The 26,708-nt window shown below is 48.5% G+C and overlaps 2 protein-coding genes across 2 annotated transcripts; one reads left to right on the top strand and one right to left on the bottom strand.

Moving 5' to 3' along the window:
- Positions 1 to 3,237: 3,237 nt before the first annotated feature.
- LOC135906816 (sulfotransferase 1 family member D1-like) lies at positions 3,238 to 7,559 on the bottom strand. Its single transcript, XM_065438412.1, has 2 exons — positions 7,122 to 7,559; positions 3,238 to 4,240 (listed from the first exon to the last, which is right to left on the bottom strand). The coding sequence occupies exon 2, from the start codon at positions 4,212 to 4,214 to the stop codon at positions 3,273 to 3,275; it is 942 nt and encodes a 313-aa protein (XP_065294484.1). The 5' UTR covers positions 4,215 to 4,240; positions 7,122 to 7,559; the 3' UTR covers positions 3,238 to 3,272.
- LOC135906828 (sulfotransferase 1 family member D1-like) lies at positions 5,935 to 23,565 on the top strand. Its single transcript, XM_065438422.2, has 2 exons — positions 5,935 to 6,264; positions 22,041 to 23,565. The coding sequence occupies exon 2, from the start codon at positions 22,067 to 22,069 to the stop codon at positions 23,006 to 23,008; it is 942 nt and encodes a 313-aa protein (XP_065294494.1). The 5' UTR covers positions 5,935 to 6,264; positions 22,041 to 22,066; the 3' UTR covers positions 23,009 to 23,565.
- Positions 23,566 to 26,708: the final 3,143 nt, after the last annotated feature.

Genomic DNA, 26,708 nt, shown 5'->3' with positions numbered 1-26,708 from the left:
GCACCAGGGTGGCCAATCCTGCTCTGGTGAGAGAGTGCGTTACCGGTTCTGGTCGCCGGGATCAGGCCGCACTCCAGGCCTGTTTGCGCAATTTTCTCAAGACACAGTTTTTTTTGTATTTTCCGATGGAGAATTGCGCGGCACCGGGATTTGAGCCACGGTCCTCTTGCACGGGAGACGGATACCCTACCGACCCCGCAGTAGTTAAATTAAAAAATTAAATTATGGGGCTTTGCGTGGCAAAACCACTTTCTGATTATGAGGCACGCCGTAGTGGAGGACTCCGGAAATTTCGACCACCTAGGGTTCTTTAATGTGCACCTAAATCCAAGTACACGGGTGTTTTCGCATTTCGCCCCCATCGTCAAGCAAAACTAAGTTGAAATGGCGAGGAATGACCGACCGCTGAAGGGAAAGACAAATGGCTTTATAAACTGGTAGGTCATCGGCACGCAGAGGTGCGCGACCTCGTAATCGTACTCCATGATGGATAACGGCAGCTTCCGCTGCACCTTACTTTTGAGTAGTGAGGGCACGGCTATTAATGTGCATGCAATGCAGGTGTTTTCTACTTCTACTGCGAAACAGAAACAGCAGAAAAAAGCCAAAGTTCACCACTGCCGTTAAACACCCTTGTACCATGCACTAGATACACGTTAAAGAACGCCCAAGTGATCAGAAATTGACCCGGAGTCCCTCTATGCGGTGTGCCTCATGATAATGTTGCGGTTTTGCAGCGTCAAACACCAGAATATAATTTTTGAAATATGGCAGTCTATTTTACGAAGAAACCTATTTCCTAATACTCATAAGGCAACTTGGTTTTACTTTATCTAAAAACACTGCTGACAATATAGAAAGTGCGTTCCACGAATGCCTAATAAATTTAGTCATACAGTTAGCGGAGAAACATTAAGGTCACCTTTTTTCTAGTGTTCTTCATATGTTTTACATGTGAGCTATACGCAGCACAAGTTGAAGCTATACCAAAAGGCAGGTGAAAACAATCCCTCACATCTCCTTGCGAAACAGTCGTATGTAACATGTTTGGTATGAAATTATCTTCATCGTTATCCTTCGCAACAGGATTTCAATAAAAAGGTAATAGGAGGCTGCAGAACATGAACAATGAGTTAGGTTAACACAATAAACGTCTTATCTTTGGTGGGAGGCATAAGATAAGACAGGAGTACATGTGTCCCGGAATCTGAATTTGTATCACTCTAATTGATCTATCAGGCACTACATTCGTTTGAGGCTGGGGATCAAGACGAAAATAATGGTGTTCTGAATTTTATTTGCGCATGAATCTCTGGAGATATACGAATGCAGAGCATAGTTTCTTTAACAGGCGGCAAAGCAGAGTTCCACCGAATACTTCAAATGGTCGAAAAATACCAGTTAGGTCATCTGTCCACAGTAAGCTGACGGCATTCGTAATCTAAATTTTTCGCGCCAAATATTTTGTGGCACGTTGACCTTGCGATGATATCTGTTGCATGCTTTCACGATATAGCAGCTCTCAGTAAGCCTTTCCTCACTGTGCCTGCCACTATGTTTATACTCACCTTGGCCATGACGGCAGCACCTTGAGGGCATGTTCCCGCTGTCACAACGGTCAGTCTGCCTTGTTGCGCTATGTGGTTGTTGATATTCGGTGGCCTTACATGGCAGGCCAGCAATGATGAATCAATGTCAAGTACCTGTGGAAACCGTTCTTAAGGACCTAAATCAAAGCGAATGAAACGTGCAGGTACAAAGAGACTTAGATGGGCTAGTTGGCTGCTGGCTTGATGGAAAATGGTAATAACGGCGAGTTTTGAGGACAGGACACAGAAAGAATGGAGAGAGGACAGTCGGATAGAGGACAGACTACATAGGAAAGGTGACTGTCCTCTGTGAATTCTTTGTCGGTCCCGTCCTCAGAACACGCCGTTGTAGCCACGCAGCGAGTGTTTGTTGGTCACTCCACTTACTGAATGTTGTAAAATCTCGTGGGTGAAAATTAATATTGCTCGTTACACATGAAAGCAAGAAAATGCTGACAGGTCCTTGTCCCCACTAAAATATAAATATGTTTTGGAAATAAATGTAGCGACTGTCATGTTTTTTTTTATTACGGCTACGTTGTACAAATGAAAAAAATATTTTTTGTCGTTTCTTTGTTGCTGATATGTGATACTAGCTTTAGTATTCACAAGAAGGTATTCAAGTAACTCGACGACAAAATGTAGTGCGCTGACCATCTTTCGTTTTTCGTAAAGAAGTAACTGTCAGAAGGCATCGCATGAAAAATTTCGAACGTTAAACCCGCTTCAATCTTGTTTGACTCAACGAGAAGCAAAATTCAATTCAATTCAAGCATGGTGTTAGCAAAGCTCATATCGGGTAATTTCTTACAGCATTCACTTAAAGGCGATCCACCCGACTCCAGACCCAGCCTGTGTGACCCATTCACTTGATCGAGAAGAAGTAACGCTTTTGCACAGCGTCCGAAACGACTCCGCTACACCTCGGCTAGGTTATTTAAGACTGGACGATGCACTTCCCCGTTCTGTGCATTCTGTGGTGATATAAGCGATATCGGTCATTTCATTTTGATATGCCCGCAGTTCGGCACAGAATGAAAGCGATGGTCGACAGCCTCCGAAAGAATGGTCTTTTGCACAGGACCTTTGAAGACGTCGTTTTTCCCCGGAGGGCCTGCGGCGATCAGGAAGGGAGCACTACAACTGCAACAGCAAATGCGAGACACGGGGCTTTTCAACACCTGATGACGGACACAGTGACACTCACAGGAGGCTCAGGTGGAACCATTGCCGGTTATGTATGCCAGGCTAACGCCGCCTGCTGCAACACCACCACCACCACCTCCTACTTCAGAAACCTCGTAAGTGCAGATCACGTCAGCAAGGTGGACTACCTTTTGCTACAAAGCAAGTAAGGCCTACAATGATTCGCACAAACGAGGCAGACCGTTCACTGAAAAAACACAAATGCTTCTCTGCAAAGGCAGAAAAATTATTTCGTGGTTAGGAGCAGGCGGCTTTTTTCCACGGCACTTTAGGCAGTACTGGCGGAAGTTGCCAGGGTTTTCTTGGGTTATCGTCAGACGCTGCTATCTAACACGGCAATTTTAACAGGTACTGACGGCAAGTGAAATGTTGTGAAACGCAAAGGCCTAGCCAGTGTGACTAAGGCTGTGGTTGAACACTTCGTGCAAGCATATTAGTTTATTTCGTGCAACTTCACTGAGTACTTGCGCAGTGCGTTTACGGAAGGCAGATGCCTGGCCACAGGCTCATGACGTCACTACCGAGCGTTTTTGAGGAAATCCAGTTTCCCAGAGACACCTTGTCTGCTTCAGTGAAGAAGGTTTCGTTGTCGCCTACGGCCGCGCTGCGAATAAACTCGTGCCTTGGGGGACGGTCATTTAGAAACTTCACAAAATCCTGCAGCTCTGGTGAGATAGGGACGTTTCTGCTGGCCCTTTGTTGCACCAGAAACTGGAATACCTGTCTACTGTAATCCCTAAAGATTGGACGCATCTGGTCTTTGGAAGACATGGCCAGCACGCGTTGCAACATCGTAGAGTCTCTCTGTATGCGTTGACCGTATTCTTTTCCTATGAATTCGGCAATGCGTTTCACTTGCAACACAGTTTCAGCACATAGGTCTTCGTAGGTCAAAAAGAGGACATTATTCTCGTTCCTTCGCGAATACCACGGGAGGAGGCTGCCTTCCAGGTAATCTCCGTAGCTAACAGCTCCGCCGATGAAGCGTCTAAGATACTCGCCGAAATCGCCGACATCATCTGCGTTGATCGTGTGTGTCCTCGCTTGGTGGTAGGACGAGACACAGACATCGTAGGGGTTCTGGGCGACGTAGATATATTTAGCTTCGGAAGAAACTCGTCTATCGGTGAAGGGCAAGTGAGTCTTGATGGTCCCCGATCCATGCATAGCTCCCAGGGCATCGACGCCGAAGAGCTCTAGAAATGGAGAGTGCCTGAAGAATTGCACGAAATCTGTCGGCGGTTGGCCATCGTGAAAGATGCCGTATGCTATGTACTGGACCCAAGTTGTCCCGCACTTGGGGTACGTGGTGACGTAAACTTCACCAGCACGTCCCTTGTACGACAGTCCCGAAACTACAGCGTCATCTGGAAAAACGTGGGGCACCGCGACGCCTCGCACGACCTTAAGGTACGCCATTGTCCTAGGGTGATTTCCTAAAAAGCCTGTGGAAGGAAATAAATGACAAAATTAGAAGTAGTTATGCATGCAGCAATATATACACTATAATTTATTCTGCCTGTCTTTGAATAACGAAAATATTGGTGCAACATATGAAATAACGCGTGATTTCATTTGTGAGTGTGAAGGAGACGCGCAGTTTAGGAGTTCGCAGGTATCCATTTGTTTAAGAGAATCACAGACCGTTGACACTCCGAAAAGATAAAGAAGCCATCATGCCATAGTGAACCATGCACTAGTGTAATATAAGTCCCGTCTTAAACTTGCTTAACTAAAATGTATGAACTGAAATCTCTTGGATAGGTTAGAGCTGAGCTGTCGCGGAATATTTTTTGCTTGCATTTGAACGTAATAGAAAAATTAAGATGTCGCTTTGTTCGACGGCAAGGCTTGCATGCTTGCTATATGCATTTTTTTTTCAGAGTTCCAGTAAAGCTTTCTGCAGGCATCCAAGACAATCATAAGTGCTGTTGTGCAAAAGCCGCATGAATTACTCTGAACAGTTTCGCTGTAATAGACTGCATACTATAAGACAACATTGAACACATTTTATAGCATGTGTATAGGAACGCAAAGCACTCTTCAGGAGCTGCGTCATCTCTTTGTTACCAGATTGGGAACAAATCAGAAAGCTAGAAAAAAAGAAAACCACGTGGCCCACCTTTATTGGCTGGCGAAATCGGCTTTCAGTACGGGATAACGAAATGTTTTAAGACGCTGGTACCTGAAGCAAACCCTACTTCGCACTTCGAATCACGCCACCACGACTGCTACTCAGGACGAAAGTTGGGGATGACAATAAACCTAGCTCCGACAATGCTTTCCGCTCTACAGTATGTACCGATTTTTTTTTATTAGCCTCGCAGGCATAACTGGCAACCTGAGTAAATAAGCCTTTAATGCTTACGTACGGCGCCCAGCGATTGCAAGCGGCTGGAAGTTCAACTTGTAGCGCCAGCTTTATGTGGAATTATTGGGAGCAATGCAACTGAGGCTGTGGGCTCTTACCACTGAAGATACGAAAAAGGAAGAAAAGTGACAGAAAAGTGCATACGCCCGGATGCGATATGCACACAGCTGTTTAGCACGAAAGCTACGAGCGTCCGCACAACGCTCAACACAGCAGCGGTAGGCAGAGTGCTGCATTAGCCCGCTGCAGAGCCAACTGAGTGTAGAGTGAGAGTGAGCGCATATGCGGTTTGCATGTTTTTGCAGCCGTATGCAGTTCGCATCTCACGGAGAATTTCTCTCGCCGACTCGTTTCAGCACGACGGCGACGATAACGGCGACTGCGCGACCCTGCACTGAGTGCCCCTAAATCGTTCTCACAAGAAACACACTAGAGTCGAAGCATGTCGCAGACACTGTGTTCTCCTAGCAAGGTTGAAAATATCATGTTTCAGACAGCGATAAGATGATTTCATTGCGTAAGTAATAACTATAGCATTAGTTAGATCTTATATTTGGTGTGGTTCTTAAATGGCCCCTCACCAGGCCCTATAGCAAATCTCGGTTATACGCTTGAAGGTGTTGCATCTCCTCTATGGAGCGTTCTGCCGCCGAAAATTTTCAGATCGGCTCATTGATAGCCGAGATAGAGATATTTCAGTGCTGCGAAGCCATGATCTCAGCAGGCGGGCTCCACTGCCAAGCAAGACGCTCTCTCTACTCGCGCCTAAAGCCCCTGCATCTACGCGCCACCGCCGGCCAAGCTAAGTACCGCCAACCTACCCTCCTCCTCCACGCTCCTCTCCTCTCACCCCCTTAGCTTCCGGCGTAAAGCGGAACTTACGTAGCTTCAACTTCCTGTTCCGAGTGGAAGTGACGCTGTTTTTTAGCGTTGTTTACTTTCGCGTCGATAGAGAGGCTTTAATTGCACCAGCTGCGGTTGAAACTGTGAATGCGATTCCATCCAAGAACCACCGCCTATTGTAATCGGCGATCTGCTCGTGTTCGCTGCTTCGTGTCAACCTGCGACGGGTTGTGCCACGAGAGACAACGTACAGTGGTATGTAGTGCCTGGGCGCTTGGAGACCGCTCCCGTTTTTCGTGCATTTGGAAAACAGCGGCCGCAAACTACTACTTCAGCGGAATACAACAGCTTGTCCCCTTTGAATTCTTGTTTTGAAGCATACATCCCCTCCAGCCAGCACGTATGTAGGGACTTTAGTGAAGGAGTTCGCGACGGCAATTTTTACGGCAGACGCATAGAGTTTATGCTGTTGATTATGAGGTTGAACTTGTCTCGTACGATCGAAGGTAGCGAACGTCCCAAGTGCGTGCACTACGTGAAGGACTGCAATGACGTGAAGCTATGAAATATAACAAGTTCAAATTTGCGTGGAGGGCATTCAGTGACATGGTGAAAACAAGTGTGCTTTTCTTGTGCGATATGAGCGGAGGTGTGCAGTGAATTGGTGCGTGTGCGCTTGTTGTAACGCGTGCAAAGGTGGACGGCGAATTGTGTGGATGACGCCAGCTGATGCACACTGCGAATTGTGTGTTGTGACGCGAGCATCTGCTCGCGTGTACGGCGAATTATGTTCGTGTGTTGTGGCCTGAGGAAAGGTATACGGCGAATTGTGTGTTGCAACGTGAAATTACGATGGCTATTTTTTTTATTGCGAGTGTTCAGGAGGCGAACACGGCAGTATTTCGGGCGGTAGGTGTGTCATACTTCTGTTGTCGCGCTTGTATCCGTCCCTGGCCTAAGCGCTAAAGCACTTCCATCTACGCGCCACCGAAGTTTTATGCCGGCAGAAGCGAGGATGGAGGGGCTTTGTTTAGCCTTACTTACTCAACTTTACTCAAAGCGTCCAAATTTTGATGTACGTCAGTTTAGTTATTGGTCGAAAAGACACCTACTTGTTTGGTGAAGTGGAGCAGCGTTGATTTGCTGAATGCTTTCAGAGTTATTCAAGCTTTGTGAAGTAAATGTGAAATTGGCTTATACCAACTGCTATTGTATGAACAAATACTGTGCGTTGCATGTACCACTCTGTCAACACTTCATATGCCTACATTTTGTATATATTCTGTTCGTAAAGGCCAACTGTCCTCCACCTTGCAGTAAAAAGAAAGTTCATACAGGATGTACCAATACGTGCTTCTTTCATAACTGATGCTCTCCGCACTTTGTCAGCGAAAGAGGACGACAGGCAAAGCGTGTGGGCGCAGCGTACGCAAACAAGCGCGTAGATGCACGCGAATGACGCTTGGTGGAATGGCTAGTGCGAGCAACTCAGATTTGCACCGGTTGCTTAGCACGGGCGCCTCACCATCGTCTGCAATGGAAGCGGAAATTCTCGCAGCGCAACTCTAGGAAGCGGAAACGCCGGATCCGGAAATACCGGAAGCGGAAATGCCGGAACCGGATTTGGTGTGAGGGGAAAAGGCGGTGCACTCAAAGGTTGGCGCTACTTAAGAGAGCGGCGGTGGCGCGTAGATGCAGGGGCTTTACTCGCGCCGTTTAGCTTGCGCAGGCGAAATTCCTTCCCTGCGTTCTCCCATACCAGACCTAGAGGATCGCGTAACGCATACGTCACAGGCCCCGCCGTCATTCTTTTTCTCTTTGTTTTCTTTTTCGGCGCTACGCACTTCCAGTGACGTTGACTCTGACATTGTCCGCTGATGTTGCTGTCTCGTTCGCGTAGCGTACGATTTACGCGCTGTGCATAAGGAAACATGAGTAGCGATATAATTCAGTGCTACACGAATACTGAGGCACAACTCGCGGATCGCAGAGCATGATCACGCTCTGGAACACGATAGAAATGGCATACTTTCGGTACCTGCGCACGTGACCGCACCACCGTGGGAACAAGTAGACGAAGCGGAAGTACATCTCTCTTGCTGCGGTGCGAAGTAAAACAGAAAACGCGCAGACATTCCGTTTGTGTGTTTCAGTATTTCTCTAAACTTCCATTCGTCAATTCAAGCAACAGATATTGCACAGATAACAGATGTTGTTTTGAATATTTCTCGAAGTCACGTGTCACCACGAGCCACGTGACAATGCGGACACCAGTACGTAATCGCAAGCACACGAGGTGCGTCATCCTCCGGCTTGGAGCGGGGTGGCCGCGAGGAAAAGGAAAAACGGTGTTCGGTTTGAAATTTTAGATCTTTCCACGGCGCGTAGCGATGTAATACTTTGCAGACACGATCGTTAGCGCGCAATGTATGCTCTGCGCTTGTCAGCTCAAAATGGCCAGACCTGGTGAGGGGCCCCTTGAGCGTAGAAAATTGAAGACAGAAAAGGAAAGATTAATCAGGAGCCGACCAACAGTCGGGGTACATTAGCGGCGTTCTCATGAATGCGACAAATGACGCGCGGCATCGCATATGTAACGCGTCGCATTTGCGTGAAGCACAGTATTGCTCTAGGAAGGGCGAATCACATTGATGCGACACGAGAAGGTAGCCTGCGATGAAGGACGTCGTCTCGCGTAAACATGGTTGATTGACACTGTTACAGGCAGTCCGCCGCACCTGTTGATACCAATGTGAATCAGACAGCATCTCCAGGCATATTATACTGTTTTATTTTCTTCTGGGAAATATATACGGAAGGGGAGCAGAAAGGAACTTAAAAATGGATGCGAGGCGCATGCGCTGTTGCCACGTCCCAATTTAGCTGACGTGGCCGTGATAGCATTTCTCTACCCTTAATAGACACTTTTAGTTCAACGTAGGTAAGGAGACTGCGTACGCTGCGAGGCTGCGGGAGAGAAGTGCGCATGCGCCGAATGGAACTCATCTATTTACATGGATGCGTGCGAACGGCCGTATCGAGATGCTGCGTGCGTAAGGCGTGTCTAGCTGCGTGACTCTCTCGCGGAAACTCGAACGAACGAGAGTGCATGATGGCGACAGTGGAGTCCGACACGGACAGCAAAAGTAAACCCGGAAGAAATCGCGTCTCCTTTACGTTGAAAGACGATGTTGCCAAAGTAAATACACCTGCTAGCGAAGCTTCCACAGGAGCCCATACGTTCAAAACATGGTGGTTCATCAGTGGATGGATGGATGTATGGATGGATGTTATGAGCGTCCCCTTTGAAACGGGGTGGTGGGTTGCGCCACCAAGCTCGTCCTACCTATGTTAAACTATATAAAAAACCCTATCAACTACCCCACCCAAATTTTCTGATCCCCTATTTCGAACTGTGCTTTTGTACGTCTTTGTTTTTTGTCGTTTCCATACTTTTCTTCCACCAATCCTGTAGTCGCCTCTTACTAATGCCTATTGCGGACATGTTTACTTTTCCACTGCCCTCGCTGAACGCAAGTGCTTCAAGGAGGCCAGTGGCGCCTAAATCGACCGCTGGCTAGACGTCTTCACGTTCCAATAAAACATGCTCCATAGTCTCCCTAGCTTTACCACAGCAAGCACATGCTTCTTCTTCCGTCTTATATCTCGCTTTATAGGTGCGTGTTCTAAGGCATGCCGATCTCGCTTCGAAATGTAATGAGCTTCCCTTGAGTTATCATAAATTGTTTCTTTCCTGATGTCGTTTTTTCCTCTTAAGTAGTTACTCATGGCAGGTTTCTTTTCCATTGCCGCCACCCGTGAGATTATTTCAGCCTCTGACTTTCCGCTTGGCCTTCCTTGTTGCGGTGTGGCGCACCCTACAGGCCGCATACTTGCTGGTAAGCTTCCAATTTCTTTTCCTCCACTGTGAATCAATGTTTTTCTTTTACAGACACCTGAACACTCTCCCAGCCCATTTACTTTCTTCCAGATTCCTCAGCCGTTCTTCATACTCAATTTTACTGCGAGCTTCCCTCACTTCAAAACTAGTCCAGCCCATATCACTCTGGGACTCCGGCTCCCCAGCTCCGGAGAGACGCTCAGCCGTCGAGCTAAGCCTCACTCGGACTCCGCCACTCCGCCTGCGACGCCAGCCGTTAACATGGAAGTAACGGTTGAAGGACACACCGTAACCGCACAAGAGCTCCAGTCAGACGATTGGACACCAGTTATATATAAAGCCTATGCCTCCCGACCGGCCAATTCGCCGAAACCACCTCAACGCTCAGACAACGCTACCTCCGAGGCAGCAAACCCGAACGCCAGGAACGCGGCGCCCGACGCAGCAGCCGCAACTAGCAGCGGCAAGACGCCGGCCCGCCTACCACCTGCAACCAAGGAGGCTCGCCTCACAGTGCAATGAAGCAAGCAACTGCCGCCACTCCCACCCAACGCTATTAGAGTGGTCGTTCGCCCGCGAGGTGAAGTGCGACTCCTTGACATCCCAACACCTCGACTCAGTAAGGCAGTGCAGACCCAGCTTCAAATCACTCTACCGGACGACTTCTGCCTTCGCATCCACCCGACGAACAATACTTTCACCATGGCAACAACACATTTCCCAACTGCCGAGACTCTGAAGACGCTGACCTCCCTCACCATTGGAGACCGAACCTACCCGTGCGCAGCTTACGTGGCACCCCCACCGGGGGCTACCAGAGGAGTCATCACAAACGCCTATGACGACGAGACCCCAATGCAACTCTACCAAGACCTGGTCAGAAGAAATCCAGAGCACACCATACTAGCAGCCCGACGCATGGGAAAGACGCACTCCATCCTAATCACCTTCGACGCAAGCGCAGTCCCGAACTCCATCAAATACATGGGAGCCATCCACCGCTGCAACTAATACCGCGGCAGTCCGGAAGCCTGCACAAATTGCAGACAACCGGGTCACTGTCATGACGTATGCCCAAGCCCCAAGACCAATCTCTGCCCCCGCTGTGGGATACAACATCCGCAACAAGAACCTCCTTGCACGCCTAATTGCATTCTGTGCGAGGGCCCTCACCTTACCGGCACGGGATCCTGCAAGGGACGAAACCTTCACCAGACACGGAAACAGCCGAGCCACCCACAAACGCGGCATCAAGAATTGATCACATCCGGGGACAATTTTCCCCAGTTGTCGCCCAATCAACACAAGCAAGCCTGGACAGCGCCGTTGAAGCAAGCCTGGGACACTCCCCTCTCTTCTCACAAGCACATGCCATCCATGACGGCGACTCCCAGTCTGCAACACGCCCTTGCAAAATCCCAGGAGGAGGCAGCGGCGGCCAAAGCAGAAGATACAGCAGCCCGGAAAGAAGCCGCCGCCCTTCATCAACATATCGCCAAACTGGAAACCCAGATAAGTGCTCTTGCCTCTGGATCTCCCATTCCACCTGCCCCCGCTCCTGCCGCATACGAGGCTCCCACCCCCAACCCACCCACCGCCCATACCTTACCCAGTCACTCCAACCCTACTTCCTCTCCTGATTTGCTAGCAATGGAAGCTGACACCGAACCCTCCGCAAACTCAACTGCATGCACAGCACCCACTCCCCCCACCGCTACCTCACGAGACGACATTCCAACCCTGCTTGAGTCCTTCGCTGCTCGCTTTGAGGCAAAATTGCAGGCCGCTATTACTCACATCAACCAGGAATGTGCAACGCTCAAAAACGCGGTAATCCACTTAACGCAAGATAATACTTCTTTTAACCAACGATTAGATGTGCTAACCCAAGGCTTCTCTGACCGATGTAGCGATCTTGAGTCCCAGCTCAATTCTTACTCAACCGCCCTCCCGAAGCGGGACCCCACCCCAAATAGACGCAAGAAGGCTAAAGCAACGGAGGGAAACGACAACCCTATGCCTGTCATAGCTATCGACTTCCACCCCCCCCACCCCCGTTATTCCTTCCCCTGCTATCGATTCTCATGATGGCAGCTCCAAACCGTAATCTTACACTCTGGCAGTGGAACTGCCGGGGCTTTCGCCGGAAGCGTCATGTGGTCCACCAACTGCTGTCCTGCGCAACGGGGCCCGACATCCTTGCCCTGCAGGAACCCTCCAACCCACTTACCCTCCCTGGCTATACTCCTATTTTGCCCACATCTCCCCTACCCTCCCGGGTAGCATTTCTAGTTAGTCGCTCAATCACCACCATCTCCCATACCCTACCGATTCAAGACATTGATCACCTTCTAATTGAGCTTGTGCCGCAACACGTTCGAGCGAACAGTCTCTTCATCCTAAATGTATATAGCCACCCAAAGTGCCTACAAAGCAACTTCGAACGCCTCTTTACACTTGCGAAGCGCATAGCAAACAAGTGCCCCTTACTCGTTGTAGGAGACTTTAATGCCCCGCATACGGCTTGGGGTTACCCACATGACACACCGAAAGGCCGTCGTGTGTGGTTAGCAGCGCAACAAGCCGGTCTCTCTCTACTCACCGACCCTACCTCTCCTACACGCACGGGAACCAGCGTCTGTAGAGACACTACGCCAGACCTTACGTTCGCACATCGCCTCCCTCACGCCACATGGTGCAACACACAAGAGAATTTGGGTGACCATTGCATCATCGAAATTCTCTTAAACATTAAACTACCCCACAGACCTCCCAGAGGCTCCACTTTCACGAAGTGGGACTCTTTCCGATCATGTAGAGCAGCCCGCACCTACGCCCCCATCAAGGACATCACCGAATGGTCCAAACAACTACAAAGTGATGTCCGACTCGCAACTCGTCCCCTATGGGAGGACTACCCCAGCGACACAGTTGACTCCCACCTTCTACATTTATGGGAAGCTAAAGCAAGCCTAGAACGACGCTGGCAAAGGCAGCGTTGGAACCGGACACTTAGACGCCGCCTCGCCCGTCTCAATAAAGAGATACAGACACACGCAGCGACTCTTTCACGACAAAACTGGGAATCACTATGCAACAAGCTAGATGGCAATATGAGTTTACCTCAGACCTGGAACCTCTTTAGACACTTAATAGACTCCACACAGTCTAAGACTACACAAAGACACAACCTCACCAAACTCATACATACTTCCGATACACCTCCATTGGAACTCCTTCAAGAACTTCGAAATCTGTACTTCCCCACACACCCTCCTTTAACACACCCCGACTATGCAGGCCCCCCTAACGACTTCATCGACCAACCCATTACAGAAGCAGAAGTTCAGGCTGAACTCCAGAGACTTAACACGTGCTCAACCCCCGGTCCGGACGCGGTACATAACAAGGCACTCCGGAATCTCGACGCCGAATCCATTACGGCCCTTACCGAATACTTTAACGGGTGCTGGCAAAAGGGCACCCTCCCATCGCAATGGAAAGAGGCCAAAGTCGTCTTCATACCTAAACCCGGGAAACCTCTGCTCACCTCTAACCTCAGACCCATCTCTTTGACATCTTCGGTGGGCAAATTGATGGAACACGTACTCCAGACTAGGCTCTGCCGTTACCTAGAAAGCAATGATCTGATGCCCACCTGCATGTTTGGATTTCGTCCTGGGCTTTCCACACAGGACGTCTTCCTACAGCTAAAACATCACATTCTAGACTCTCAAACCAACGACACCAAAGCTATTCTAGGTGTGGATCTTACTAAGGCATTTGACAACGTTACACACTCAGCTATCCTACAAAACCTTACAACCTTGGGAGTCGGAGCCAGGATGTACAACTACATCCGAGACTTCCTCACCCACCGCACAGCCACACTTACTTTCGGTGACCACAGCCTCCCAGGTATCACAACCGGGGCACGAGGTACGCCCCAGGGAGCCGTCCTTTCCCCTATATTATTCAATATAGCACTCCTTCACCTACCCCAACAACTAGCTGAAATCCCCGACATCCATTTTAGCCTCTACGCCGACGACATCACTGTCTGGACAAACCGAGGCAGTAACGCCGAAATAGAACAACACCTACAATTGGCACTAACCACCATCGACACATATGTACGAGAGCGTGGCCTGACCTGCTCCCCCTCAAAATCGGAGCTCTTTCTATACCGCCACAAGCAACACGATTCAGTCGTTCCTCCCATCACCCTTACGCTAGGTACTCACCCCATCCCACTAGTATAAAAAATCCGAGTGCTAGGGCTAGTTATCCACTCTCATGGCGCGCACGGAGAAGTCATAAAAACTCTCCAAACACACGCTCAACAGACCACCCGACTGATTCGCCGCATAGCGAACCGCCGGGCTGGCTTACGCGAGGAAAACACGCTTCGCCTCACCCAGGCTTACATAATAAGCCGCACCGCATATGCTCTTCCTTACCTACCCCTTCGACAGAAGGAGAGAGATCGAGTAAACGCGCTCCTACGGAGTTGCACGAAAGCAGCTCTACGCCTTCCTCCCAGCATATCCAATGACCGACTCCTCAAACTCGGTGTCCACAACACCTTTGAGGAACTCAGAGAAGCCACCTTTACGGCACAAATATCCCGTCTGTCTAACTCAGAGCCTGGCCGCACTCTGTTATCCCAATTAAACCTAACCCCTGTTACACACCCTACCGAGAGGGTCCCCCTTTCTCCTATCCTCCGCTCTAACCTCAACATACCCCCTGTCCCCAAGAACATGAACCCTGAGCGAGACGGGAACCGCCGAAGAGCAAGGGCTCGGGCCCTCCACAAACAGTATGGCGAGGACCATGAGGTGGTCTACGTGGACGCAGCGGAATATACGTCAGGCTCCCGTATGGCCCTGGCGGTAACCGACAATCGAGCAAAGCTTCTAACCTCCAGTTCAATCATCACCAATTCCACCACAGAGGCAGAAGAGGCAGCCATCGCGCTTGCTCTCATCTCTTCATCTGCCACCAAAATTATCACTGACTCAACTATGCCAATGGTTCTGCTATGAATGCTATGATTCTCAACTATGCCAATGGCTACATATCCCGCACCGCTGCGCGCTTACTACGCTCCTGGCAGCCCCGGCGCCGCATAACGCTAATCTGGACGCCAGCACATGCTGGCCTCCCCGGCAACGAGGAGGCTCACTCCTTCGCCCGAGGTCTCACATTCCGGGCAGTGGGAGCCGAGCCCCCTCTACGGGCCGGGGAGTGCCTGCTCTCCTTCCGTGATATTCTCTCGTACTACCGGGACAAACGAAGGGAATACACACCCCCAGCCCCATCCCTCACCATAGAGCAGGCCGCACACTGGCGTCGACTACAAACTCGGACTGCTCCATACCCCATACTACTACATGCCAGATACCCAGACCAATTCCCCTCAACATGCAAACTTTGCGGCAAACCAGGAGAATTCCTGCACACCCTCCTCACGTGCCCCACCTTCCCTCATCCCCCATCACCTGCCGTGGCGGTGTCTTACTGGGAGACTCTTCTGACCTGCGCTTCCGCTCAAGACCAGTGCCGGATCATCTCCAGTGCAATAAGAAGGATTGCGCTTCAAGGACTCTCCTTTGCTTTGTAAGGGTGCCCCCTCATAGTAAGGGAGCACTCAAGTGCCATGTAGGGGGCTTCGCCCCCACCATTCATATCATTGGCAATAAATGTTTCTACCACCACCATATCACTCTGCACAGCTTCATTTGTAGTCTTCCCGTGAGCGCCCAGGGCGAGGCGACCCACTGACCTTTGGTTCCCGTCGAGTCCTGATTGTACCCCTGATTTAAAGCAAACAACCGCATTTACAAAAGTAAGTCATTTAACCATTACACCTTTCGACATACGTGGAGGACCTCGTACGTATTGTATCCCCATAGCGCTCTGTGCTTCATTATGGCTGCATTTCTCTTCCCCTTCACTGTTATTGTTTTTTTCTCTGTTTCCATATATCTATTGCCTTCGTTTATCCATACACCAATATATTTATATTCTGTTGCCCGAGGTATTTCCTGGCCCTGTATCTCCACTGTCTGTTCATTGTTTTCATTGAATACCATAATACTTGATTTTCTAACACTAAACTTCAAACCTAAACTGTTGCCTTCCTGCCCACAGATATTAGCCAGATGATACAAATCACTTTGCTTGTTAGCTAGCTACACAATGTCGTCCGCATAAAATAAACCTGGAAGCTGCTGCTCTATTACTGTACCCGCCTGTTTGTGTGAGAGAAAAAACGCGATATTACTTCCTTCTAGCGCCCTCTTCATCCTCACCATGTACATCATAAATAGCAGCGGGGATAAAGGGCACCCCTGCCTCAGTCCCTTGTTGATATGAACTTCTCCTCGCTCCTCGTCCCTTCCCATTCAAAGGAAACAGTATTTTCTAGGTAAATTTCTCTCACAAGCTGTAGACAATCACCACCTTAGCCTTCCCCTTCCAGAATATCCCCCAAATTGTTGCGGTGTACGTTGTCATAGGCTCCTGTAATGTCTAAAAAGGCCACATATAACGGTCTGTTTTCTACTTTTGATATTTCAATACACTGAGTAAGAACAAAGAAGTTATCATCTAAACGCCTACCTGTTCTGAAGCCATTCTGAAGTTCTCCCATAATGCCATTATTCTCTGCCCATGCTTGAAGCTTTAGTTTGATTGTCTGCATTGCTACCCTGTATAATACAGATGTAATGGTCAACGGCCTATATGAGTGAATTCTATCTTTCTCCCCCTTACCTTTATAAATTAAATTCATTATACTTTGTCGCCAACTGTCTGGTATTTGTCTATCTTTTAAAGTTTTTTCCACTGCTTTCACCAGAGCTTCCTTACTGTTTGGTCCTAGTTCATTATTCAGCCTTACGGGAACCTCGCCTAGCCCCATGGCTGTGCGTTTAGGAATTTTCTCTTCCGCTTTCTTCCAGCTGAAATTTGTCAGCACCTGCTCCTTTTCCACTTGGGCCTCTTTCATGCTCTTTTTTTCTTCAAATACAACCTCGTTATTGGCTTGGAAAGATTCGGCTGTTATTTTTCGTATGTAATTTATTGCCGGTTCTCCTTCCAGTCTGTTTTCATCTTCGTCTAGGATATGTTGTTGTATTGTTGTTGACTTCCTGCCTAATAGTTTTATGTGGTTCCAAAATATCGTAGGTGCGGCCTTCATTTTTTCATGTATTTCTGACAACCAACGTTCCCTTTCACCTTTTAATTTTGCTTGCACCAGTATTTGAACCATAGACTTTTGCTCCCGGTATATTTCCCATTTACTGGTTACTTTATCCTGGGGCAACTGCGCCTTCTTTGCCTGCCTGTGCTCTCGGGATGCTCTCTGTCGTTCGGCGATCGCTTCTCGTATCTCCCTGTTCCACCAGCTTTTCAGTTTCTTTCTTCCTTTCCAACTAACATGTTCTTTCTCTTTCCGTATTTCTGTCGTTATTACACTTAGAAGCTCACTATATTCCCACTCTTTACCATTTGCCAAGTTCTTCCTCGAGTCTAGTGACTATATTTGCTATTTGGAAAATTAATATTTCCCTGGGAAATCACCATCCAATTTCATTGACCTGCATTAGCTGCAAGATGCTCGAACATATAATTGCTTCTCATATTTATAATCACCTAGAGTCCAATAATTTCTTTTTTCGCCATCAACATGGTTTCAGGAAGGGATTATAATGTGAGACACAGTTACTCGAATTTACGACAGACCTGCACCTTAACATGAACAACAACCAGCAGACCAATTGCATTTCCCTTGACTTTTCCAAAGCATTTGATCGTGTAGCTCATTGTCACCTTATTGCAAAATTAACTGCATTTCGAATTGACTCGTTCACTCTAACATGGCTTCGTAATTTTCTTGCGAATCGTCAACAGTTCACAGTAGTCAAATAATATCGCTTCATCTCCTACTTACGTTACCCATGGTGTGCCTCAGGGCAGCGTTTTGGGCCCTTTACTCTTCCTGATTTACATAAATGATTTGCCATCCAATGTTTCTTCTCGCTTCATCTCATCACGATCGAAGCGATATCGCCTTAGAAGTTAAAACAGGGTGCGGCCACAGCAGAGCCGCGTGCTGCGTGCGAGGGGCGCTGGCTTCGGCAGCTGTCAGACGCAGCACGGCGTCTGTTTGGGGGTGTTTTTATGTATCATAAATTTATCACGAACTATAATCTTCTTCATGGAAGCCACGTAACGAAAAGTGGTCTTGACTGCACATTGACTGCGCGCCGACCATTAATAACACAACGCTGTTCTTGCTGTGAATTCACACAGCAAGGGGCCAGAGGTGATGCCGCTACGGTTTACTACCGTTAATAGCACAGTGGATGCTCTGAGCACATTGTTTAACGAATTCGGACTGTCACATGCCGTTGCCTCCAGTCAGGAACGCCGTTCACCGGGTCAGAAGTTTATAAATTTATGGAACGAAGCGGTGTCATCCACATACACGAGCCGCCTTATTACACACAGAGTAATGAATTGGAAGAGCGCGCCGTTAGAAGCATAAAGGACGATTTAAAAAAGTTGATGCGTGTGGACCTCGCAATTACCCTGGCTAGAATATTGTGCCATTACAGAAACGCAGCGCAGGGCTTCGCGCAGTCTCCCTCAGGATTGCTCTTGGGATACGAGGTGCGGACAAGACAAAACATGTGTCTTCCACCGAAGAACCGGACAGCTCATCAGCGCCAATATGCTGACGACATCCCGTGGAGTTTCACCCCGTGGAGTTTCACCCCGGTTGACACCGTGCACGTCCGCAACTACGCGGTCGGGAACAAGTGGACACCGGAAAAAGTCAAGCCCGCCTCGGGCGCCCAGCTGGGGACTTTTGAGATGGGAGAAGATGTGGTACTGCCGAGACATCTATGACCACACGAGCCGAACATCTGGAAGACTGGATGCCCACGGAGGAGAGGGCGCCGGAGTCCGGTTCTGCTTCAGGCGTTGCTGAAACCCCGCCCTAGCTGCGGCGTTCCTGCGTATGAAGAAGCTGGTATAGTGCTACTGTTAAGCGTACGCAGCAGATGCGTATGCAGTACACATTGCTGTGTGCGCTACAAAAGAAGCGTTACACAACACTTGCATCTTAACGGGCCGTGATACGTTTCGTTCAACTAGACATGCCATATACCACGTGTAAGCGTTTTTGAGTGCTTCTAAGCGCCACCAAGCGTCCGAAGCCTGCGAAGTTTCACTAACGTTGTGGCATCTGTGATCGGCGCGCCAGTCGATCGCGGAAGCCATGGTAACAACCACATGCATCCATGTCAAGCCGCTTGTTTTAATCTCCGTTAGCATGGCAACGTCGCCTTTCAGCGTAAAGGAGACGCGATTTCTTCGGGGTTCACTGTTGCAGTCCGCGTCGGACGCCATTGCCGCCATCACGCAATCTCCTTCGCTCGAGTGATCGCGAGAGCATCACGCAGCAAGACACGCGTTACGCACGCACCATCTTGATACGGGCGTTCGCACGCATCCATGAAATAGATGCGTTCCATTCGGCGCATGCGCACTTGTCTCCCGCAGCCTTGCAGCGTACGCAGGCTCCTTACCTTCGTCGATCTAAAAGTGTCTATTAAGGGGTAAGAAATGCTATCACGGCTACGTGAGCTAAACGGCAGGCGTCAACGCGCATGCCCCTCGCATCCATTTTTAAGTTCCGTCCTGCTCCCCTTCCCTACATATCTCCCACAAGGAAATAAAACATTAGAATATGCCTCGAGGCGATGCCTTATTGACATCGGGATCAACAGGTGCGGAGGACTGGCTAGTAACAGTGTGAATCCACCGGTGTTTACATGCACTACGCGAGGCGACTTCCTTCGTCGCAGGCTATCTGCTCGTGTCACATCAATGTGATTCGCCCTTCCTAGAGCATTACTGCGCCTCACACAAATGCGACGTGCTACAAATGTGATGCGGCGCGTCATTTGTGGCATTCATGAGAACACTTCTAATATCCCCCAATTGTTGGTCGACTCCTAATTAATATTCCCTTATCTGTATTCAAATTTTACGCTTAGGAACCACACCAAATATAAGATCTAACTAATGCTATACTTATTACTTACGCTAGGAAATCATCTTATCGGCTGTTGACTGCAACATTTTATTCTCAACATTACTAGGAGAACTCGGTGTCTGCGACATGTTTGGACTCTAGTGTGTTTATTGCGACAACGATTATAGGGGAACACGGTGCACGTTCCCGCAGTCGCCGTTGTTGTCGCCGTCGTGTGTCTCGGTATCAACTGCGCGTGCGCTGCCCGCACGTTGACGGCGAGAGAAAGTCCCGCTGCTGTGTTGAGCCTTGTGTTACCGTCTGTGATAGGAGTTTGGACGATTTGAATGTCGCGGCTGAATGCGCATGACTGCTGTGCGGCGGCGACGGACGAAGAGGAAGAGAAGGGCCGGTGTCTGGGCGGAGGCGGCAGCCATACGATCTGCCTGAGCTGCTTGGAGTGGCCTTCCGAACAAGCCGAGCAGTTCGTCTACCCAAGGCCGGTGTTCCTGGGTGTGCTGGAAGTACAGGCCGGGCTGTCCTTGGGCTTCAACCGGCCTGCTCCACTGCTGGGCGAGCATCCGACACCGGCATGTTCCGATGCAGCTAAGCCTTCCGAACGGTCTACCCTGTGGCGGGCAGACGTCCCGACCCTGCTGTCGCGCGAGTGGCTCGTCGTGTTCCGGACATCCGCCCCGGCCTCCAGCGCCTGCGCCACTCACCGCTCCGGATTCAACTTTGCGCCTCTTCGTGCCGTGCGTGTGTGATACCGACGCGCTATCGGACGCCTTCCTACATTGACGCCGAGCGTGACTATACCTAAGCGACAGACGTTCATGAAAGGAACTGTGTGTGTGTTGTCGTATACGTTATCCTAGTCCCGTCTCCGTGTCATTAAAGCCTCTCTGTGTTCATTGTGCCATCCCTGTGTGTTTGAGGCCTGGGCCCACATCTTCCTATCACACCGTCTCCTGTATTCGTGCTGAACAGCTGTGTGCATGCCGCGTCCAGGCGTATGCACTTTTCTGTCCCTTTTTTTCTTTTGTTCGGTGGTAAGCCTTAATTGCATTGTTCCCAACCATTCCACATACAGCTGGCGCTGCAAGTTGAAATTTAGGTCGCCAGTAATAGCTGGGCATCGTACGTAAGCAATAAAGGCTGATGTATTTAGGTTAGCGCTTATGTCCGCGGCGCTGCAAAAAAAAAAAGATTGACCAAAGTGAAGACTGCAAAGCACTGCGAGAGCTAGGTTTATTGTGATGCCCAACTTTCGTCCTGAGTAGAAGTGGCGGCGTGATTTGAAGTGTGAAGTAGGGTTTCCTTCAAGTACCAGGCGTTCTGAAACACTTGATTATCCCGCACTGAAAGCCAATTTCGCCGGCTAGTAAGGTATGTCACGTGGTTTTCCTTTTTTTTGTTAACTGTCTCATTTGTTTCCAATCCGGTAAATAAGAGTTGACGCAGCTCCTAAACAGTGCTCTGTGTTCCTACACACATGGTATAAGATATGTTCAATGTTGTCATATAGTATGCAGCAAATTACAGCGGAACAGTTCAGAGTAGTTCATGCAACTTTTGCAGAACAGCGTTACTGATTGTCTTGTATGCTCTGCAGAAACCGGCACTTGGTGTCTGAAAAGAAATGCCTATAGCACACATGCAAACCTTGCCGTTTGCCAGAGCAATCTCTCAATTGTTCTATTATGTTCAAATGCAAGCAAAAAATTGTCGGCGACAGCTCGACTCTGAGCCGTCCAATAGATTTCAGTTCATGCATTCCAGTTAAGCATGCTGTAGAATGGACTGATATTACACCAGTACACTAGTGTACTATAGCGTGATGGACACTCTATCTTTCTGGAACGTTGGCTACGGTCTGTTTTCTCTTAAAGAAGCAAAAAAAACCCTGCGCACTCTTAAACGATACGTCTTGTTCACACTCACAAATGAAATTACGCGTTATTGCATCTGTTGCACCAATATTTTCGTTATTGAAAGAATGGCGGAATAAATTATAGTGTATGTATTGGTGCATGCATAACTACTTCTAATTTTGTCATTTACATCCTTCCACAGGCTTTTTCGGAAATCTCCCTAGGACAATGGCGTACCTCAAGGTCGTGCAAGGCGTCATGGTGCCCCGCTTTTTTCCAGATGACGCTGTTCTTTCGGCACTGTCGTACAAGGGACGCGCTGGTGAAGTTTACGTCAACACGTACCCCAAGTGCGGGACAACCTGGGTCCAGTACATAGCATACGGCATCTTTCACGATGGCCAACCACCGACTGATTTGGTGCAGTTCTTCAGGGACTCTCCATTTCTAGAGCTCTTCGGCGTCGATGCCCTGGGAGCTATGCATGGATCGGGGCCAATCAAGACTCACTTGCCCTTCGCCGATAGACGATTTTCTTCCGAAGCTAACTATATCTACGTCGCCCGGAACCCCTACGATGTCTGTGTCTCGGCCTACCACCAAGCGAGGACACACACGATCAACGCAGATGATGTCGGCGATTTCGGCGAGTATCTTAGACGCTTCATCGGCGGAGCTGTTAGCTTCGGAGATTACCTGGAAGACAGCCTCCTCCCGTGGTATTCGCGAAGGAACGAGAATAATGTCCTCTTTTTGACCTACGAAGACCTATGTGCTGAAACTGTGTTGCAAGTGAAGCGCATCGCCGAATTCATAGGAAAAGATTACGGCCAACGCATACAGAGGGACTCTGCAATGTTGCAACGCGTGCTTTTCATGTACTCCAAAGAGCAGATGCGTCCAATCTTTAGGGATTACATGAGACAGGGAGCCCAGTTTCTGGTGCAACAAAGGGCTAACAGAAACGCCCCTATCTCACCAGAGTTGCAGAATCTTCTGAAATTTCTAAATGATCGTCCTCCTAGGCACGAGTTTGTTCGCAGCGCGGCCCTAGGCGACTACGAAAGCTTCCTTGCTGAAGGAGACAAGGTGGCGCTGAGAAACTGGATTTCCTCAAAAACGCTCGGCAGTGACGTCATGAGCCTGTGGCCAGGCATCTGCCTTCCGTAAATACACTGCGCAAGTATTCAGTGAAGTTGCACGAAATAAGCTAATATCCTCGCGCGAACTGTTCAACCACCGCCTTAGTCGCACTCGCTAGGCCTTTGCTCCTCAGAACATTTCACTTGCCGTGGGTACCGGTTGCAACGGCAGCCTTAGAAAGCAGCGTCTAACGATTACCCAAGAAAATCTTGGCAACTTCCACCAGTATTCCTAAAGTGCTGGGGAAAAAAAACCGCCTCTTCCTATCCTCGAAATACTTTTTCTCTCTTTGTAGAGAAGCATTTGTGTTTTTCCAATATACGACCTGCCGGGTTTGTGAGAAGCGTTGTAGGCCTCACTTAATTGGTAACGTAAGATAGTCCACCGTGCTGACATGATCTGCACGTTCGAGGTTTCTGATGTAGGTTGTGGTGGTGGTGGAGGTGGTGGTGGTGTTGCAGCAGGCGGGGTTAGTTTGGCCTGCATAGCCGGCAGTGGTTCCACGTCAGCCTTCTATGAGGGTCACTGTGTCCGTCACCAGGCAAACACATACCCGCACCCAAAGTACATTAACAAAATCACAGGGGCAATTTAAAGCCTTTATAAGTATTTCGGTTTGTTATGTTGCGAATGCCCTAAACTACTGTTTTAATTGCATGACTAGCTATTGACTTCATATTACTTTACAGTTGTTACTTATACTTTGAATATTCTTCATCATTGTGACTACTGTATTGCTGTTTTATGCCTTGTATTTCCTTTAATGTATATATTTTCTGTCAGGAGGTCCCCTTTCAGCCACATGCTCTGGGACCTCCTTCTGTATACTTATGTGAACATGTATGTCTCTCCTTATTAAAGAAATAAACTGAAAAAAAAGAAAGGAAAATGACCTATGTAGGGTCTGTTCACAAACGGACACTCACACACTTAATGTGGGAATGCACCTGGCTTCCGTTTTCTTATCCCCCGTCAGCAGCGAAATTGACTGGACAACCTGGCTCAGTTCCGGGGACGCCGACCGACAGCTTGAACTTGTGGACTGGGCGTTGATGGCCAAGCAGGCCCTGGGCCTTACTTGATCCCGATCCCTCAGCCACCTTCCCCTTTCCCCTTCCCCTTTTCAATAAAGTCTATGAGCACTACCCCCACCAGGTGTCGAAGAGTCACGTGTCTCGCATGACGGCAAGCAGCAGTCGTTATGCCCTCTTCCTGATTGCCGTAGGTCCTCCGGGGAAAGACGACTTCCAAGGTCCTGTGCCAAACACCATTTGTTTGCAGGCTGTCGCCCGTAGCTTTCCTTTTTCTGTAGACCTGCAGGCATATCTAAATGAAATGTAAAATCTCGGCGACCTCAGCACAGAAGGCAAAGAACGGGCCAGCACCTCGTCAGTCTTTAATAACGAAGCCGGGTTGGAGGCGGAGTCAGCTCGGAGAAGGTACAACAGCGTTGCTTCTTCTCGAGTAAGTCCATGGGTCACACAGGCTGGATGTGAACTCTGGTGAATCACCCTAAAGTGAATGCTGGAAGAAATTACCCGATATAAGCTTTGCTAACACCATGTTTTATCTTAATATTCGAACTTTTTCATGCGGCGCCTACTGACAGTTACTTCTTTGGGAAAAACGAAAGATGGTCAACGCACAACATTTTCTCGTGGAGTTACTTGAATACTTTATTGTCAACACGAAAGCTAGTATCGCATATCAGGCAACAAACAGTCGACAAGCATATTTTTTCGGTGGTACAACGTAGCTACAATCACAAAATAAAGCATGGCAGTCGTCATATTTGTTTCCAAAAGATTTTTTTTAATCCAGTAGGAACAAAGACCTGACACATTTTTTGTGCTTTCATGTGTATCAAGCAATATGAATTTTCACCCAGGTGATTCACAACATTCAGTAAGTGCAGTGACCAACAAACTGGCTCGGCATGGTTACAACGGCGCGTTCTGAGGACGGGACGGACAAAAAATGCACAGACGACAGTGATCTTACCTCTGTCATTTGTCCTCTTTCCGGCTGTCCTCTGTGCATTCTTGCTGTGTCCCGTCATCAAAACTCGACCTTATTACCATGTTCCATTTATCCAGCAACCAACTAGCCCATCTATGTGTCTTAGTAGCTGCGCGGTTCATTCGCTTTGATTGAGGTCCCTAAAACGGGTTCCACAGGCCTTTGGCATTGATTCTTCTTTGTTGGCCTGCCATGTAATGCCACCAAATGTCAAGAACCACATAGCGCAACAAGGGAGACACCGTTCTGACAGCGGGAAGAGTCCCTCAAGGTGCTGCCGTTATGGCCAAGGCCAGTTACAGACTTAGTGATAGGCACAGTGAGGAAACGCTTACTGAGAGCAGCTATATCGTGGAAATTTGCAAGGGATATGGCAAGGTTAACATGCCACAAAATATTTGGCAGGAAAGATATTATGAATGTCATCAGCTTGCTCTGGACAGATGCCTTAACTGGTGTTTTACGACTATTTGAAGCATTCGGTGGAACTCTGCTTTATCCGCCTGTTAAAAAAAATATGCTCTGCATTCGTATATCTGCGGAGATTCGTGCGGAAATAAAGTTCAGAACACCATTATTTTTCTCTTGATACGCAGCTTGAAACGAATGCAGTGCCTGAAGGATCACTTAGACACAAATCCAGTGTCCGGGACACATGAACGCCTGTGTTATCTTATGCCTCTCAACAAAGCGAAGGCGTTTATTGTGTTAACCTGACTCACTGTTGATGTTCATGGATAAAATACTTTCTTTCTAACAGGATGCAATTTACATCGGCTAAAAATCACAAGTTATCTATAGTCCCCGTAACATCTGATGTACGACGGGGAAGTGTGCTTGGGCCCCTACGTTTTCTAATTTATGTTAATGATCTACCAGACGTCATAAAACCCAATATCAGACTATTTGCGGATGACTGCGAAATTTATCGTAATATTCACTCTAACTGTGATCATAACCCTCTTCAATCTAACCTAAACGTAATAAACGTATGGTGTTCAACCTGGCTGATGCCTCTAAATCTTACTAAAACTAAATTCATGTCTTTTACTAATCAGGCACCCCGAACTTCAACATCCTAAATCTTGAACGACAGCCTTGTTGAACAAGTTTCCAGCTACAAATATCTAGGCGTACACCTAACCCCTAACTTGGCGTGGAATAATCACAATAACGATATCGTTGCACCTGGAAACCGTTCGCTTGGTTTCCTTAAACATAACCTCAAAACTGCTCCCCTACACGTACGCAAATTGACACATACAAGGCTTATACGCCTTAAAATACAGTACACGTCAGCCATATGGGATCCCCATCAGGTATACCTAATAACTGATTTAGAAGCCCTGTAGAACCGTGTTCTACGCTTCATCTTTTCAGATTATTCGGGAGAAACCAATGTAACTGCTTTAAAAATCGTGAAGAGCTTGAAGCCTTATCGCTTCGTCGCAATATATCTCGTTTTCCACTATTACATAAGGTTTACTATCACGTAGCTCTTCATGATGAGTTCATATGTGCGAACCCTCAGCCCTTTTTGCGTGTCGGGATCATTTTTGCAAAGTCAAATACATCATGTGTCATTCCCTCGCATTTGGTCAGTCATTTATACCTCGCACCGCGATAGAGTGGAATAATCTGCCAACGCACATTGTCGTGGAGACAAATACCTCAAAGTTACAGACGCTCTGCACTGTAGCATGCATGC

Source organism: Dermacentor albipictus, chromosome 7, assembly GCF_038994185.2.
Source record: "Dermacentor albipictus isolate Rhodes 1998 colony chromosome 7, USDA_Dalb.pri_finalv2, whole genome shotgun sequence".
NCBI classification, from domain to species: Eukaryota; Metazoa; Arthropoda; class Arachnida; order Ixodida; family Ixodidae; genus Dermacentor; species Dermacentor albipictus.
This window is presented reverse-complemented; position numbering and strand designations above follow the sequence as displayed.

Coding starts and splice junctions, on each gene's coding strand:
- LOC135906816 (XM_065438412.1), bottom strand. CDS start 4,214: ATGGCGTACCTTAAGGTCGTGCGAGGCGTCGCGGTGCCCCACGTTTTT.
- LOC135906828 (XM_065438422.2), top strand. CDS start 22,067: ATGGCGTACCTCAAGGTCGTGCAAGGCGTCATGGTGCCCCGCTTTTTT.